This window comes from Rattus norvegicus, chromosome 1 (genome assembly GCF_021556685.1).
Source record: "Rattus norvegicus strain SHRSP/BbbUtx chromosome 1, alternate assembly SHRSP_T2T, whole genome shotgun sequence".
In the NCBI taxonomy this organism is placed as follows: domain Eukaryota; kingdom Metazoa; phylum Chordata; class Mammalia; order Rodentia; family Muridae; genus Rattus; species Rattus norvegicus.
In genome coordinates, this window is record NC_141534.1 from 185,632,501 (window position 1) to 185,652,056 (window position 19,556).

Here is a 19,556-nt window from a genome sequence, read left to right on the forward strand (position 1 = left end):
GACAGTAATAGAGTTCTATTTCCAAATGTGGAAAGAATCTGGTGTGGATTCTCTCCTCCCTCCCTTCCCTCTTCTTTCTGCCTCCCATCCCCTTCCTCCCCCTCTCCCAGCTTCCCCTTCCTCCCTTCCTCTCCCTCCTTACACACAGTTGCCATTTGCTTTCTAGTGCTGTGATAAACACCCTGACCAAAAGCAATCTGGGGCAGAAAGGGTTTATTTGGCTTACACTCCAGCATCACAGTAAGTCCCAGGAGCCAGGAGCTGATGCAGAGGCCATAAAGGGGTGCTGCTGCATGGCTTGCTCCCCATAACTTGCTCAGCCTGCTTTCTTATGTACCCTGGGACCACCTGCCCAGGGGTAGCACCACTGGGTTGGGACCTCTCCTGCCAATCATTAAACAAGAAAATGCTCCACCGACTTGCCTATAGGCCAATCTAGCAGGTACACCTTTTCAGTTGAGATTCCTTTTCCAAGACGATCCTAGCTGTGTCAGGTTGACAAAAAGACTAACCAGCATACCGGCCCTCTCCCTCCCCTTTGTCCATCTCTACAGGGCCCCTCCTTCCTTCCCCCTCCCAAGCACATCAGTGGCCAACTCATGTTCCCCTCTGCTCATGGAGGACCTTCATGGATTTTCCAGAAAGGTCCTGAACCATATGTTATGAAGTTGGGAAATCAGTCATCCTCCCTTTTCTTTATTTCCGTTTAAACCTCAGCTGTAAAAATCACCTGACTGCGTGGCAGAAGCTTCCTCCTCCTACTGGAGAACGGAATTGTTTAGAGTGCCCAGCCCCCAGGCTAATTACAGGTTTCCCCAGGGAGTCTCAGCAAATGCTTAAATTGCAGATCAACCTGACTTTACCTGAGACGTGTTTGAAAACACAGGGCCTGGCTAGAATTCAGATCCTTGGCCTGGAGGTAACAGTGCATGGCTGTCACTCAGCCAGCAAATAAAGCCAAGTCAGAGCTTTGTGGAGCTGCACAGGGAGGTTGTGGCTTTGCCTAGATCCAAATCACTCTTCCACATTTCTGCTACTACTCTAGTCCGAGCCCTTGAGGTAAAATGCCAGCCAGCTGTGGTTCCCACTCATGGCTGTGTCTCGGCCTTAGAAATATCTGGGGTTCTTTGTAATGTGTATACAGTGGTCCTCCTTCATCTGTCAGAGACAGTCAGTGTGAGAGGTTCTGTGGGTGTACCCAACAGTTCACAGTACCAGCCCTGTATGCAATTTCCTGTCCATGCTCACGACACAGCTTAACTTATGAACACAGCAGAGTAAGGGATGAGCAGTGACCAGTAATAAACACCGCCACTCACATCTGGACACCGCCCTCCAGGGTGTGTGGCTGTGGACTGTGGGATTTTCCGTTGAGTATTTTTGTACTTCATTTGACTGTGGCTGACTGAAACCCAGGCACCAACACAGTGGTGAGGTCCTGCTGCGATGTCTAGACCCAGTACTCTGCTCCAGTCTCTGGTTGCCGAACCTGACAACTTCAATTTGACCCTCAGGTCTTCTATGTGGGAAGGAGAGGAGAATGTCTACCAACAAACTGCCCTTTGCAAAACCATGTTATGCAAATGTACAAAACACACACACACACATACACACACACATACACACACACACACACACACACACACACACACACATACACACACACACAATTAAAAAGAGAGAGAAAACAGGCCTTGTCTGATGGGGCTTTGACAATGCTTTCCAACTAAAAGCCCAAATCACCCAAGAGATGGGGTGCTCTGTGTGTGTGTGCGCGTGTGTGTGTGTGTGTGCGTGTGTGTGTGTGTGTGTGTGCGTGTGTGTGTGTGTGTGTGCGTGTGTGTGTGCACTGGAACATGTGTATGTGACAGCCAGAGGAAGAGGGTCGGTGTCAGCTGTGTTCTTACTCCCTTGAGAATATGACAGTCACTGTCAAGAGCCCTCAGTGCTGAGGTTACAAGCTCATGCAGCTATGCTTGGTCTCTACAGGAGTTCTGGGGATTTGAACCAAGGTCCTCAAGCTATTGCAGTGAGTACTCATACCCTCTGAGCCATCTCTTCAGTATTGCATATAGATTTGGGTTATGGCAAGCGTTCATGAAAGACCTAGAGACAAGGAGTTAGACTATCTACTATCTCTACTAAGGAGAGTTTCTGACAGCCCCAGAGCAGGACTCCAGAGAGGGACATCAGATCAGTCAGAACTACACAGCACAGCAGAGCTCTGCCGGAGTCTGTTTTTCATTTCTTTTGTTTTTAAGACAAGATCTCATATAGCACATGCAGTGGACTATAGCTTAGGCTGACCTTGAACTTCTAATCCTCGGGAGTGCTAGGATTACGGTGAGCACCACACACCTGACTTATGTGGTATTGGGGTTGAATCTGGAGCTTCGTACATGCCAGGCAAGCTCTCTAGAGACCAAGCTCCAAGCCCAGCTCCATGCCCAGGCTCTATAGAACTATGAGATGATACCTATTTGATGATTTGTTTATGCTATTACAATTTAGAGTGATTTGTTATATAGTAACAGATAACTGGTAACCCCTAAAATTAAACACAATTATGCCCCAGAAAAGTAGATTATATACAACCAGAGAGTGGCATGTGATCCCTGTACTTAAATTTTATATCCTCCAAATGCCTTTTACAACCGTCCTTTCTGTGTTAAGGGGTCTGTTTTTTTCTATACTTACATTAAACCCAGCAACTTGAATCATCGACACCACCATCATCTCCAATACCAGGACCACCACCATCACCATCATCATCTTCAAAGATGGTGTGGTATGCATCAGATGTTATTCGAAGGCCATAACTCATTTACTCTTCATCTACAGTAAATGTTTAACCATTATCCATATTTTGCAGATAAGGAAACTGAGACCAAGGGAAGCTGGTAACTTGCCAAAGCCCTCGTTCTGTGATAGTTTCAAGGAGTCTAGCTTAATAATTATGTACCAGTTGTGTTCTAGGCTCTATGGGTCTTGTCCAAGTTTATAGATAGGAAGTGGGTTCAAATCTAGGTAGTCGACCATCAGACACCAAGTTTTCAGACATAACGCTCTCTAGATGCCTTCCATTTTCATGGAACAAGTTGAACATGCCTCACCAGGGCTTCCTTAGCGTTTATAATGTTACCTTACCTGTGAATACTAGGCTGGCGTTTTCTAGTTCTTCCTGGGGAACTTTGAAGCTGAAGGATTCATTGTAGAAAGGATCGATTGTGCCTCGTAAGAATGATGTCTTCTTAGTTTTCACAAGCTTGAGTCCGTGTACCAGCTGGATTTTCACAAATGGGTCTGGGGATTGGACACAACATTATAGACTACTGGAGATGATAAAGTGTAATCTAGCCATCCCTCATCTCTTCAACTCCCTGGCCACCCTGTCATTCTCCAGTTCTCCCATCCATCTATCCATCTATCATTATCCCTCCATCCATCTATACAATTACTCATCCACTCTTTTGTCCATCTGTTTCCTATCTACTTATTAAGTCACTAATATACTCCATACAACATTAACTAAGCTTTAATCCATCTATCATCCATCTACCCATCATTATCCCTCCTCCATCATCCATCCATCTATCCACATCCACCCATCACCCACCCATCATCCATCCATCCATCCATCCATCCATCCATCCATCCATCCATCCATCCAAGTGGTTATCTATGTAACAGAGTAACCACCTACCCCTCCCCATCTCTCTGTATCTTCACTGCTGAGGATGGAGCCTGGGGCCTCCTGTACACTGGGCAAGGGCTCTACTCCTGAATTCTTTTTTATTTTTCTACCCGTCTACCCACTGATTCATTTATTCATCTCACCACTCATCCATTTATTAATCTAGGTCTTAATCCATCAATAGTTTCATGTAATCATTCCCCATGGTCCAGCTGTTCTGTCAGACCATCGTTCCCACATCTAGCCAACTTCTCCCATAATTTAGGCACCGTGCTCATTTTAGAAATGGGAAAGTTGTAGATTTAGAGATAAAGAGGAATTCTTCAGATCTAGCTGGTGAAGGCAATCCAGAAGCAGGAGCCATTTACAGGACAGTGGGATTAGGAGAGTGAAGGCAGAATTAGAAACACCATGCTCTGGCCATTTTATAGTTTAGAGCGATTTGTGCAGGTTGAATTTAATATTTATTTAAGCAATCCGGTGAGATAAATGCTGTCATTGTACAACTATAGAGATGAAGAGTTTGGTTAAGTAATTTCTCCAAGATCACAAGCAGCACAAAGACACTATGGCAGTCCGTGGGTTGCCCTTTCTCACTTCAGCATCCTGACTCTCTACTGTAGCGGTTCTTCCTCCAGCTTTCGTGAAGCCTCTATTGTGTAGTGTGGCTTCTGAGAACACAAGGTGCATTCTAGATTCGACTGTCATCTCATTGCAAACAACTTCCTTTGGCTATTGGATCTGGAGAAGACAGCATTTCCACTACTGAGCACCCTTTACTGTCGTAGAAGAAGCGACATACATATGGAACAGAATCAGCTTTTTGTTAAGTGTTTGAAATGGTTTTTAACAGAAAGTAGACAACATAGTAGCTCTTTCAGAACTAGGATTTATAAAGATTTATGGTACACAGGAGATGAGCTGTAAAAATAAAACCCCTCAGGCTGGGCCTACTCTGCTTGTTGATCTGATCACTTGTGCACTACCGCCACCTAGAGTGTGGAATCTGCATTACAGGCATAGTATGTGGTGGGGTGAGGAGGAGACCTGTTCTTAGGAAATCCAAAGACAGTTTCAGAAGTAATCACAACTGGCTACATGTGTGATAGGGTTCCCGAGATTCCCATCACTGACCTGTTGGAACAGGTATATAAGATATAGCAAATAATTTATTTTTCTTTTTGAACTAGTATTGTAGTTCTAGATGCTGTCCACCCTTGTGTTTCCTTAGCAACAGCATCCAGGACACAACACAACACAACCCAGATCTCTCACACAACAGAGGGCCCCTTAGAGTCTTAGTGGATAAGGGGATTATACTGTACCTGAACCCTGGCTCACATCTGTCTGCAGGAGTTGCTTGGCTCGAATGATGTCCACATTCAGTCTGCCAGCACTTGGGAGATAGTTTAGAGAAAGCAGCAGCTCTCCCAGCTCCACTTCATTCTGGAGGGAAGAACACCATCAGAAGCCGGCTTTCTCCCCTTTCCTCCCGTGGTCCATGGTCCAGGAAACTGGTTCCCCAAACCCATGAACAAGTGCCCGAGAGCAGAGCAGATCAGTAAACAGCAGGTGCCCTTTTCTTTTACTTTTTCTTTTGCATCTCTCTCTCTCTCCCTCTCCCTCTCTCTCTCTCTCTCTCTCTCTCTCTCTCTCTCTCTCCCTCTTTCTGTCTCTATGTATGTATGTATGTATGTATGTATGTATGTATGTATGTATGCATGCATGTATGCACACGGGAGGACACTTTTATGTGCACATGTGTGTGAGTTTGTGTGGAGACAAGAGGACAGACAAACTTGGGTGTTGTCGTTTTGAACACCATCCACCTCATTTGAGACAGTATTTCTTATGGGTCTTGAACTCATAAACTAGGCTAGGCTAGGCTGGCTGGCCAGTGAGCCTCCGGGATCCTCCTACCTCTGCCTTCCCAATGTTGAGATTATAAGCATGTGCTACCATGCCCAGAGTTTTTATGGAGGTTCTGGGGATTGAACTTGAATCATCAGGAGTATAAATTTTTCACCAACTAAACCATGTTTGACTATTTTTTTTTTAGCTTCTGAATCCAACTATGTTCTTGCCTATCTTGGAAACTGTTTTCTTCTCTTAGAACCTCTAACAGCAACGACCAGCATCACAACAATGGAAGTGACTGCCAAGTGCTATACATATAACAACTAATTTAATCCTCATGGTGAGTCCAAGAGTCAATAATGTTTGCTTCATTTAATAGGTGATGAAAACGAGACCCTGTCCAAAGTCACACAACTGGAAAGTTGTAGTTGGGACAAGAGAAATGATCCCAGACTATTTCATCAGCAGAGTGCTGCCTGGGTAAGATACTGTTCTTAACCTGTGGCTAACATCAGAGTCCACACCCTTACTACAACCAAGCTCAGTACATTACCTCTCCCTCCAAGTCAGGGCTACCATACTTATAGAAAATCTGCATAAATACCAAGATGGGTGGCTCCATGTTGCCTAGAAAACAAAGCCTTCATTTTCATGTCTTTCGTTTTTTAAAAATTGTGAAAAGAATTGTCAGCCACTTATCGGTTATAAACTTTCACCAAATGGTGTTTTACTTGTACTTACCTCTACATATAAAAAAATTACCTGAATATTTTCAACAAAGTCCCAAGTGGGATATAACTTTATCTATGTAAAAAAGCATCTCTAGGTGATCAGGACATTAAAATAAACACTCCTAGGGCACTAACAACCCCCAGGTGTATCCAAAGTCAAAAACGTCTAAGGAGGCCTCTCTCTCTCTCTCTCTCGCTCTCTCGCTCTCTCGCTCTCTCGCTCTCTCGCTCTCTCTCTCACATACATACACACACACACCATCGTGTAGACTCACAGATTGCCTTATGATCAATCTAGATTTGACATCTTCCTTCAACTTCATGTATGATTCTAAAGTACCTCCTAGACATACACTATTTTATTAGTAATACTTCAGAATGTGTCCCAAAAGATGTTTCATCCATCTATCCATGCATGCATTCACCCACCCATCCATCCACCCACCCACTCTTCCATCCATCCATCATCCACCCATCCTCCCATAATCCATCTATGCATGTATCCATCCATCCATCCATCCATCCATCCATCCATCCATCCATTCTCCTGTCCATCTATCCATCCAACCATCCATCCATCCATCCATTCATCCATCCATCCATCCATCCATGTTCTCTACTCCTTTCAATAAACTGATGGCAAATGATGTGTCTAAAACATGTATCACATTGTTAGCAGATGAAGACTCAAGCCAAGTGATTCATATATGGCCTGAGCATGGTGGTGCATGTTTTTAATCACAGTATTTGAGAGGCAGAGGCAGGCAAATCTGGATGAGTTTGAGATCAAGCTGACCTACATAGGAAGTTCAGGGCCAGCCAGAGCTAAATAAAACCCTGTCTCAAACAGAAAACAACAAAACCAGATTTCTATATGGATCAAGTTAATCTATAAACAAGAAACAACCCCATAGCTAACTACAGGTTTCAAACTTGTAGCCTGTGTGTTTTGTTTGGCTTACATCACATTGAAACAGTAGTAATTATGTATTTTTAAAGACCAAGCTACATCACATTAAAATAAAAGGAATTTCTTGCTTTGTGTGAAAAACAGGAAGGTCTGCCAGTGCTGGGCCCATGTTCCCACTTGGCAACCAATGAAGATTCTTTGCTTGGAGAGACTTTAGTCCTGGGCCCATCTGTGTACTTACTTGTGAAAAGTTAGTTTTAGCCAAAGGCCCTGCTCCTCCATTACTTTCTATTTATTTTATTTTTTTTATTTAGTAGTTGGGGAGACACCCTTATACCGAGCCCTTGGTGGCCCCAAACCCCTGCTGTTAATATCTGACATCCTTACCGTTGGGTCAGGCTCCTCTCTTCCACCATCCCAAGGAAGGTGTCTAGTCACTTGGATCATCACTAGCAAGGTTGACTTAGACAGAATCCCTCTTCCCTTGGAGGCAACCCTCAGTAAGAATTCCATTATTGATCCTGGATGAGGATTGAGCCTAATCTCTGCCCCCTACAAAGTCTCATGGCTGTGTCTCATGCCATCATGATGGTCCTGACTGAAGCCTGACTTACTGTGCTTTGAAGTATCGTTTGGGAGCTGGGAAGATGGTTCTGTTGGGAAAGTATCTGCCACACAAGCCACGTACAAACATGTATATCCACAAACATATAATATCCACATATATATATACACACAAGCATGTACACACCCACAGACATACACTTACAAACATGTATACACCCAGACAAGTATGTACACATACACAAATATGTACATACCTATAAATATGTGCATACCCACACAAACATGTATACTCACATATATGTACACACACACACACACACACACACACACACACACACACACACACACACACACTGTCTCTGATGGGGCTGGAGATGTATGTAGTTCAGTAATAGAGCACTTGCCTAGCAACCATAAGGGTTCCACCTCAGGACTAGAAAAAAAAGTGTCATTTGAACACCTCATACTACCCTTTCAGTGAGACCCAGCCTTGCCATTATGTCCCACCTGGTTGCCTTTGCCCTTCCAGGTTTTTCCTACCTTGGTGTGGAGGGTAAGACTTTCAGGATAGGAAAGTTGACTTGGCCCTCTGGGTCATAAGAACAGTTCAGGGACTTAAGGTAGTTGCTAGTGGCCTCCTGCTGGTCCTCTGAGGCAGAAGGCACAGCATCCTTAGCATCTGACCCTGCAGGTATGCCTGTGTTCCAGTGAGGCTGAGATTCCATAGATGCCCAGGCCAGGGGAAGCATCAGGTCCTCAAGAGCTTCCCCTCCCAGTCTTATAATCTGGGACCATACCTCCTTCCTTCTCCTAATATCTGCAAGCTTCTTGTCTTGTGATGCTTTATATGTGGAGCTGGGGGATGGTGACAGGAGGGGTTAATAGCTCACTCAGTCAGCCTGCCTAAACACAATGGAATAAACTTGAAGTGTTTAAAGAACAGAATGAAAGGTAAGATGGCTGGGGTTGGGGCTGGATTCTAGAGACATCATGGGAGCCATGACAAGCTGCTTAGCTGCCCCAGTGGGAGCCTGCTTTGGCCATTCTCAAAAGTGAACGAGGGCAGGAGGCCATTACCTGAGCTCTCAGTACCCAGGGACCTCTTGAGCCCTTTCTGCCATCTTCAAGGGCAGATAGATAGGGCTGCTGTCTACTTGGACCACTGACTGAATTCCCTGAGGCAGCTGCATGGACTCATCCCCTTTCCAGCTTTTTCTTGTCTTAAATAAAGCCAAGTTTTTTGTGCTCTTGTTACTGTAGGCTTCACGCTTGCTTTCCCTCTCCCTCCCTCGTCCGCCCCACATCAACACCACCATATTCACTCTTATCCTCCCAGGGAAACACGCACATTGATCCAGCCGCTCCTCTTCTGGCTCATCACGGGACTGATCAATCTGTAGCCTGAGGAGTCAGTGAAAACTAAAGAGAAGGCTGACTGAACAATAGCAGAGGCCTTGATGGTTCATTGAACAGTTCCTGGATCCTCAGCCCAGAAGGTGTCACCGTCGTGACCACCACAGCAAACTGCCTGTGAGACATCACCGCAGGCCAGGCTCCATGCCTTGGACAGCTGCCATTCTGTCCTTCTAGAGGCTCCCCCTTCACAAATGAGCGAGGCCATCCTAACCATGCAGTTCAGATTCTGAATGAGACTGGTGGGATGCAAGCTGAGCTCCTGCATTTAGTCTTGCGTGACCTTGGCCATGAAGGTGCAGCCATAGACATTTAGCAAGCCACACACAGTCTATCGGGTGGGCAGAGGCAAAAAACAAATCAGAGAACCAGGGGCTGCATTCTACCAGCATGGTTATCACCAAGGCAAACAGATGAATATACAGGGGCAAGATTGTTCCGCCGCCATGCCGGAACACCACAAGGCAGAGATAGCCAACGCCTGCAAGTTGTCATCTGATCTCCAGAGGCAAGCATAAGGCTCCCTAGAATCCATGTAACACACAGCGGACAGCACTGTAATCCCAGTGCCAGGAGGCAGAGACTGGTGGGTGGGTTCCTAGAACTTGCTGGTTAGCTAGCCCAACCAATTCGTGAGCCCCAGGTTCAGAGAGACTTTGTTTCATAACATCAGGTGGCAAGTGACTGAGGGACACCCCTAGCATTGACATCTGAAGTCCATATGTATGTGCATACACACCACACACATGCACACATAACACACACACACATGCACACATAACACACACACATGCACACATAACACACACACACACGCACACACACACACACACACACACACACACACACACACAGATACAACATTGTACCCATACACACAAAATTTGACACACAGTCATCATGGATCCAGCAATTCAGCTACTAGAGAAAAATAGATATTCACACAAAAACTTATCCATGAGTCAGGCTTGAGGTGTGGGAACCTCAGCATCTGGGAGGCGGAGGTGGGAGGTTCATGAGTTCAAGACCAACTTGGACCCTGTCTCAGAAAAACCAAACCAAGCCAAACCAAGAGAGAACCCAACGAAACTGCGCCAGGTGTTCATGGCAGCACTGTGCACGGCAGCCCAGTGTCCATCTGTAAGCCCTGTGGTATATGTTCTTCAGTCAGAAGAAGGAATGGGGGTGGGCAGCATGCTTAGTGGGTAAAGGCACGTTCCATGAAAGCCTGCGTTGCAGGATAGTTGATCACATGTGAAACCCGAGATTGTATTGTTTACTAGAAAAACCTGTTTCTAGTTGTGATGTGTCTCAGCCCTAGCACACACCTTTAATCAAAGGGCTTTCTGTTTATCCTAAAAGGATCAAATAAAGGAAACCACAACCAAAGGTCAAGAGCCGGGGCAAGCAACCAATTGAGAGGGAGTGAACATGGGGGAAAAACAGAGAATAAGAGGACGTCAGGAGGACAGATAGAGTGAGAAGGGAGGGACATTCAGTTTGAAGGGTTTTGAGACTGTGGAGAAGGAGAGGTTCCTTTGGGATGTTTGCGGAGGAGGAGGGTCAGTGGGTGCTTTCTCTGCCTCTCAGCTAGCAGGCTTTCATCCCAGCGTTTGGCTCCCGAGTCTTTATTGGTAAAACCAAATGTTTGAGATTTTGTTAAGAACAGCAAGCCCGAGGACCTGAGTCATATCCCTGGAACCCACGATGGGAGGAAAGAACCAACTCCTGAAAAGTTGTCCTCCAACCTCCAAACATGCTGTGGTACTTATACGCATGCACGTGAGTACACACATGCTCGCTCTCTCTCTCTCTCTCTCTCTCTCTCTCTCTCTCTCTCGCTCGCTCGCTCGCTCACACACACACACACACACACACACACACTGAAAATATTTAAATGAAGGAATGAATTGCTGACACATGCTACAGATGAACCTGGAAAACATGCTTGACACAAAGGAGCATGTGCTGTACAATCCCATTAATAAAGGACCCAGGAGAGGAAATGGACACTCTGTGGTGGTTAACCTTGATGGTCCACTTGACTGAGTTGAATCACTCTTAGGTGGTTTTATATGCCTTGTGTGTCTGAGGGGATGTTTCCAGAGAGGCTTAATTGAAGAGGGAAGAAGCACCCTGAATGTGGGGCCCAATGGACTGGGGTCCCAGACAGAATGAAAAGGGAAAAGGAGATCAAGCTGAGGACCAGCTTTCATTTCTCTGTTCCCTGAAAGCAGATGCACCTTTCTCTCCTGCCACCATGGCTTTTCCACCATGGCTGCCTGAAAGCTCAAATGAGCCAACTTCCTTCCTTCCTTAAGTTTCTCTTTGTAGGCATTTTGTCATAGCAACAAGAGAAATGACCCAGCAAGAGAGATCATAGTAGTGTTTTCCAGGATCTGAGAAGACGGGGAATGCAGGGTGGTCATTTCATGGATATAGAGCCTTGTCTGAGTGAAGGAATGTTCTGGAACTAGGTAGACATGGTGGTTGTTTCACCACTGATGGCACCAACGCCAGTGAACTTTAGACATCAAAGGCCTTTGGCATACTAGAGAGCCTCAAGTTTGACCCACCCACAGCTGGCTGTGGTTACCAAGGCTTCATGGAGAAGGAGGCACTGGGGACATGACCTGAAATGTAAGTAGGATTTTGTCCAACTTATCTTGTTGCAGAGAAATATTGCTGGACGTTGGTGCCCAGCAGATGAAAAGAACCAGGAGCCTTTGCTTGAACCCCGTTGTCCTTTCTTGCCTAGATCCTGAATCCCTCCTCTTCATAGCACGAAGTTCCAAGTAACTTGTTATTAATAATAAAGTATCTGAGGTAGCTAATAGTTTAGAGTTTGAAAAAAGTAAATTATGACTCTCCTTTATAAATAGTCCCACCCCAGGCAATTAATTTCATGTTCCTTTTGGGTTGGTAAATGGGGAAGATAAGGGCATCTTCCCATTTAGGCAGAATAGGGGTGTGCTTGGGATCCCTGTAGAAGCAGGTAGGACCCCCATCTCTATTTCAAATAAGACAGATGTATTTTTGGGGGTAAAATATATTTCATAATAAGGAATTATTGAGAAACTAGAAAACTGGGGCCCGGGGAGATGAGTGAAAGTGTATGCTGCCCACGCATGAGGACCTGAGTTCAAAACCCCAGCATCCATGCATCCATGTAGAAAAAGATGGGCATAGCCATGTACCTACCTATAACTCCAGTACTGTGTGTGTGTGTGTGAGTGTGTGTGTGTGACGAGAGAGAGAGAGAGAGAGAGAGAGAGAGAGAGAGAGAGAGAGAATATATGAATCACTGGGGCTTGTTGGCCACTAGCCTAACTTCACATTCAGTGAGAGAACCTGTCTCAAAGGAATGAGGCCAAGAGTAGACGAGCAGAACAAGATACTAGGTGTCCTCCTCAGGCATCCATGTGCATTCATTCACACAGACACATTCACATACATACCTGACACACTCATACACACAGAGAGATATGCATAGAGAGACAAAGAGATAACACAGCAAGAGAGATACACACACGGACAGAGAGACACAGAATAAACAAAGGAAAAAATATGAGGTGATGGTTGGTGCAGGAGTCCTGCAGTTTCCAGGGAAATCTCAAATGCCACCTTCTTATCTAAGCTTTTCATTGAATTAGAAACAGACTGCCCCCCCCATCATGAAACCTTATTTATATTCTTTGTGGCGCTCTGTCCTTAACAGATGTCTTCGTGTTCTCCATAAAGGCCATCACAATGCCCATCTGTCTACCCCTATATAGAATGGGAGAGTCCACTCTTTTGAAATATGACATAATCATTTACAAATGTGTCAGGCCACATTCACAGCCACCTTGGGACACGTGTGGCACACTGATACAGACAATCCCTGACTTCCAGACTCAACTTGGCATTTCTTTTTTCCATATTGTCTTTGAGTTTAGTGTTTTGATCATTGCCTGAGCTGGGAGGCGGGACATGCATCTGTAGTTTCTCTTGCAGTGTTGTGAGCAGTAGACATAGCTTCCACCACTCATGCAAGGACAAGGGAAGACACCAGTCCACAAGCGTGCTGTTCTACTAAACCGTGATGTTTGGAAGGTTAGATGCCATTTCTGTCATTCTCACTAAATGCCTGAGACTCTCAACTTATAAAGAGAAAGGGTTTGTGGGGGTTTTAATCCACCGCAAGCTGTCCCCTTTGCTCTGGGCCTGTGTGAGGCTTCATATCAGAGTGGGAGTTCATGGTGGACCAAAACCACTTACATCGAGGTTGGTGAGATAGGAAATGTGTATTGGTGAATTGTCCTTTACTGTTCTAGCTCACTGAGAAGCTGCTCTGGGAGCAGGCACCTCCTCCCATTTCAGACCCAATCCCATTGGTCTCAAGTGTCCTCCAAATATCCCTGTCTTGGTGGCAGAGCCCCCCTAATTGTGTAAGAGTGAGAGAATAGCAAGCAGTTAAGGGGGCTAACAGCACTGTGTCCTTGAGAATCAGGAGACAGTATTCCGTCTTCAGCGGAAGTCACTGTGGTTCATTGCACAGTATAACAATGCATACAGTGGGAAGTGGAAGCCGGAAGCTGGACCCCAGAGGGACTGGGTTGAGAGCCGAGGTGGCCACTTCTTCCCTGCTGTATTTCCATCAGATGTTTGTGATCCCAGATGGTATGGCATTGTTTGTTCTCTTAGGCATCTCTGTCAGTTGTAAACACCTGGCTTGATGGCTTGAGGGGCGGTTCCTGCTTCCAGAGCCAGCTTCTCGGCGAGCCTGAACAGCAGCACGTTACCAACGCATTTTCCATCTCACTTGTTATTCTGCTCATCTCCTCTTGCTGCTCTTATGCTGTCCGTGCACTTTCCAACGCACTCATTTGGTACCCAAAGCAGGCCTACCAAAGACCTGCCATAGGTCCTCCTCTGGACCACAGAACAGCTAGAATGCTAAAGAGGAGAACAGGTCCTGGGCCCCTTTAACGGCACATCTCCGGTGACCTAAAGACCTTCTGCTATGTCCCACTTAAAGGCCCCATCGCCTTGCTGTAGCACTGACTGTGGCTCAAGCCTTCACCACACGGAGTTAATGAAGATGCAGGCTACAGCATGCTTTCAGCTTTCAGTATTTTTAATTCACGGTGGCTCTGTGGGAATGTGACTGCACTCTAAGTCAAGTGGTACTCATGCACCTCACACTACTCCAGTCTGAGTGATCCTGAGACCAAGCTACGCAGTGCCCCAAATGGAGACAGAACCACTGTCACATCATGATCCCCCAAGTCATAGCCTCAGGCGACTGGAAGCTAAGGTGGGAGGAGCAACCGGTTGGGCGGGGCAACCTGAGTGGGAGGAGCAACTGGGTGGAAGAATTCATTTCTGTCTTTTCCCTTTTGAGGACATGTCACAAATAAACAAGCCTCATTTCCTTTTTGATAAAAGTCTGATGAGCTTAATTGAGTAGCACCACGTGGGGTGGGCTCGGAGACCCAAAATAGACAGTCTGTAAATTACTCAGATGAATCCAGAGGCCCCCTGCCAGCTCTCCCAGCAGCCTGCTCCTGCAAATGCCATAGCTCTCCACCCAGGCAAAAAGAAAAAGAAAAAGATAGGGAAGGAAAGGAGAGGAGAGGAGAGGGGAGGGGAAGGGAGGGGAAAGAGAGAAGAAAGAAAGAAAGAAAGAAAGAAAGAAAGAAAGAAAGAAAGAAAGAAAGAGAGAGAGAGAGAGAAAATGAAAACTCAAATTCTCTTCTGCAGCTTTTGAATGCAGTCAAGCTCTAATCAATAAAAAGGAAACCAAAGAAAACCATCTGGGACAAAGGACATTTTCTGAGGAAAACAAGAGCCAGGTTCTCTCCTTACAGGCTTCCTTTGAAGTGCTCCTGCTCACCTCACAGAAAGCTTCACAAGTGTGCATTCAGCTTTTAATGAGGCACAAACACAGCTGCCCTATGGGTCCCCTCTGCCTTTATCCTGACCACCTGGGAGATGTCTTTTGTTTCCTAATTTACTGTACAAACAACCCTTTCTAAAGAAAACTTTTTTTTTTTAGCAAAATCCATTTTCCAGAAAAACACATTTTAGTATTTACAAAATACAGCATTTCACACACTTGATCAGTATGTCCTTGTCTCCTCTCACTTTTCTGTCCATGCAGTTGCCTGTATTTACATAGCTTGTGTCCTGCTGAGGACACAAGCCGATTCCAAAATTTCCTTGTAGAAAACCTTAAACACATACATTTCCCCCATAATGACCTAGCCGGGCATCAGCTATAAGTGTTATCTTGTATTCTACACTGGATTATAACTATTTTCCTATTGATAGATACCTAAGTTGTGTGTAGTATGTGCATGTGTGTGTTCACATGTGTGCACATTTGTGTATATGTGTGTTGGCCAGAGGCTGACATAGGGAATCTTCCTCAATTCCTCTCCACCATATTCAGTGAAACGTGATCACTCAGTAAAACCCATAGCTCACAGTACAACTAGTCTCCCTAGCTGGCGTGCTCGAGGGAACCCACTCTCTCTAGTGTCTGTGCACTGCAATTACACGTATACTGCCATACCCACTGGGCATTTACATGGTGCTGGGGATCTGTTCACGTTTATGCAGCTGAAAAATCTTCCTAGCCCCCAGCCCCTTCCAGCTATTTGTAGTGACCCCAGTGGAACACTTAGGAATGTTCTTTTAGATTATATCCTTCTCATAAACCCTAAGGTAGGATCATTGGCTCAAGAAACACTAAGATCTTTTTTTAACAATCAATATGAATTGGATGATTGGTTGCTGAAGGGGTGAGTTAACTTCCTGGCCCCCAGCAGACAAGATTTGAATCTGAGCTGGGGGAGGAGGGGGCAGGGACTAGAAAGGGTGTTAATGCTTGAACAAACAGATTCAAGGTCATGGTGACTCTTAACATACAGCTGTTGACATTCTCCAGTGGACTCTTGTCATGGTTTGAATATGAAGCATCCTCCACAGGCTCCTGGGTTTGCATATTGGTCCCCAGCTGCCAGTGCTGTTTGGAGAGACTTGGAACCTTTGGGACATGGGGACTGGCTGGTGGAAGCAGTTCAGTGGGGCAGGTCTTGAAGGTTTTTTAATCTGCTTCTGCTGCTAGGATGAGGAGTGATGTAGCCAGCCCCAAGCATTCGCCTCTGTGGATCAAGATGCTGTATCCACCACACTGCCTCTGACATCTTCACATCTGAACTGTGAACCAAAGAAAGCCTCTTCCCTAAAGACACGTCTGTTAAGTATTTTTTCTTAATGGCAAAAAAATGTGCAGAATTATCCGGTCAGGTGTCAATTTAATGGGCACTAGTCCCCTTTATCACTTATTGATGTGGTTCAGCTTTCAGTGGGTGTCTGAAAGCACAGATAGTAATGAAGTCTCTACACTCCATGACTTCTCTATTCGTGTTTGCCTACAGTAAAACTAAATTTACTATAGGTCAGGCATATTAATAATATAGGAAGAATCAGAATAAGGCACTGTAATAAGTTGTTTAAAACTTATGAATCATTTCACAGATTTCCCATTTACATCTTTAGATCATGCTTCACTGTGGTGAGACCATGGAAAGCAAAATCATGCCCAGGAAAGGATTACTGTCTGTCCTCTTTGTTCAGAGCCATTGACTTCTGGCTTTCTAAGTCCAAGGTCCTCTCCGCACCCACAGCGTGGGTGATGATACAGTGGGTTGCATCTGTCTGCCACAGTCAAGCCTTTCATCATTCTTGTCTAGTGATGTCTTAGTTAATTTACTCATGGCTGTGATAAAATATCTGCCCAAAGCAACTTCAGAACGAAAGGGGTTAATTCTGGCTTACAGTTCCAAGGGGTCACAGTTGCTGGTCAGTTCCAGCAACAGAAGCATGATCAATGGTCATACTGCAAACCCTGGAGAAATGGAGTAATGGGAGTGGGCTCCAACTGGGGAAAAAGGAAGGGAGGTCAGTACAGAAGGAAAAGGATGGACAAACACACTGAGGAGGTCATTTGATAAAGACTCACAGAATCACATTATTTTACATTTACCTAAAGTTATACATACAGTTGGTGTGTATGTATATATAAATATATACATCAAGATATATGTTATATAGATATTTACACACACATACTTATTAAGGAAATTAAGCCATTTGAGCTGACAGTGCTCCCCACAAGAACCATAGTCTAACAAAACTAGTAATACTAAAACCCTAATATCAGACACAAGTAGGAAACAATCTTTTGAAGGGTTGTTTAGGAAAATCCAAACAAAAACAGAGGTCATCAGAGTAGCCCTTGGTTGCTTCTAAAGGGTTGAGGATGGGCTCCTCCTGCTGACAATACCACACACTTCGGACACAGGACTCAGATGATTGGAGCTGGGTCTGACCTAAACTCTTTCGTATGGTTTAGCTTCCATGGCTCCAGAAGACGGTATAGAAGCTGCCAAGGAAGGGAGCGATTAAATAGTCTGCCCAGCAGCAGCAGCAGCCATGAATCACAATTACTAACATGCCAACATACGAATAAAGGTGCAATAAGTGGTACCCATCTGTTGGTGGGTGCCAACCAACAGCTGTCTAGATGGACCCAAGGCCCACTCAAACAGGAGGGAAGTCACCGCAGGTCCTGGAAACCTAGCTAGCTTCCTGGGGCTAGTGAGCCCAGCCCCAGGAGTTACATTTACACCCCAGCTCCTGTATCTATGGCTCAGGAAACATTGGGGAAGATGGGGTAAAGAGAGTGTAAGAGACAGGATGCCAGGAAGTCCGTGTGAAATTCTTCCCTCGAGATGGTTGTACTAACAAGACCTGAATGATATCAACGGACATGTTAATGTGGAAGGGAGGAAATTTCCTCCTACTCCTAGACAATGAACTATTGAATGCTGGGAGAAGGAAAATAATTAGCTTCCCTTAGGGACAGGCCTCATACTGTTTGCCCAACTCAAAGTGGTCAGCCTGGAAATCATGTGTGTGTGTGTGTGTGTGTGTGTGTGTGTGTGTGTGTGTGTGTGTGTGTGTGTTTTATATATGAAATATATGTATATGCCACCAACAAAATGGACTCAGCAGATTTTGTGTGTACATGAGTGCATGTATACATGCATGCACATACATTTATCTACATGATTGTAACAGATATACTCAAAGAAAAAGAAACTATGAACTTGAGAGGGGGTATGTGGGAGGGATTCCAGGAAGGTTAATTGGGGTTACAGAGCTGTAGGGAAGAAAGAAGAAAGTGATGACCCAGTCCCAGTGACATATTTCTTCCAGTAAGGCATCTCTTCCTAAAGTTCCACCTTCCCAAGCAGCATCATTTTCAATGCATGAGCCTGTGAGGGACATTTCATACTCAAACCACAGCAGACGAGTAGCTAATCGGGGGAGTTTAGTTTGTGTTTTCCCGACTGCTGAGGAGAATGGGTGTTTTTTTTCAGGGCTATAAAAATCCTGTCCGTTTATTTTTGCTCATTTTTCTATTGGCCATTATTCTTTTCTTACTAATATACAAGAGACCTTTGATATAATAGATACTAATCATTCGGCAGTTATATGTGACTGGAGTTATGTCCCCACAACAAACATACTTGCTGTGTTCAATTTCAACCCCCAAGCATGTTAGAAAGACCTTCCTTATTTTAAACAGTCGCGACAGGTAATTGGTCAAGATGAAACTGTTCTGGGGAGGGAGGACCCTGATCCAATATGGCTGACATCCCTATAAAGGGGAAATGGATTTAAATACAAAGAGAATACACATACAGATGACAATATATGCCTAGATGACAGAGGACGCAAAGGATGGACAGCAAAAGCTAAGAGAAGTTCAGAGCAGACCCTTCCTGCCAAGGGTACATGGCTCAGGCAACATCTTCCAGAATCATGGGAACAGCTAACCCTTTTTGTTTGAGCTGCCCATGTGTGGTGTTTAATTACATGGTGTGGGCAAACCAACACATGAGTGCAAACACCTTCCCCTGCTCACAGTTTGTGTTCATGTCTTTCAGCAGAGCTTCTGGTCTAAAGGAAACCCACCAGCTTCACTTGGTGAATGCATTCATTTACTCCCTCTGTGGTGTCTACTTTTTTTTGACCATTTAAAAAGATGCTTACCTATGATTAAGTTATATAAATAATCATTATTTCCTTCGAAGGTGGACTTCCAAATGAAGGTTCTTGACTATGTGTACAGGGTAAGGCTCCATTTTATTTTTCTTTTCCTTACCCCTCTTCCTCTTAAAAATTTATTTATTTATTTATTTATTTATTTATTTATTTATTTATTTATTTATTAATTAGAGAAGTTTCATGTAAGCCAGGCTGGTCTCAAACTCAACAAGTAGCTGAGGATGGCCTTGAACTTCTGATCTTTATTCTTGTCCCTACC

General features: G+C 44.9%; 1 protein-coding gene across 7 annotated transcripts in view; it reads right to left on the reverse strand.

The window, feature by feature from the left end:
- Syt17 (synaptotagmin 17) overlaps positions 1-19,556 on the reverse strand; it is a 66,328-nt gene that overhangs the window by 23,704 nt on the left and 23,068 nt on the right. For all 7 annotated transcript variants that reach the window (XM_087610159.1, XM_087610188.1, XM_087610134.1 and 4 more), the window contains 2 exons: positions 5,020-5,140; positions 3,148-3,303 (listed from right to left, as the gene is read on the reverse strand). In XM_087610159.1, the coding sequence (XP_087466285.1) occupies positions 3,148-3,303; positions 5,020-5,140 (277 nt within the window). The remainder of the gene's footprint in view (positions 1-3,147; positions 3,304-5,019; positions 5,141-19,556) is intronic.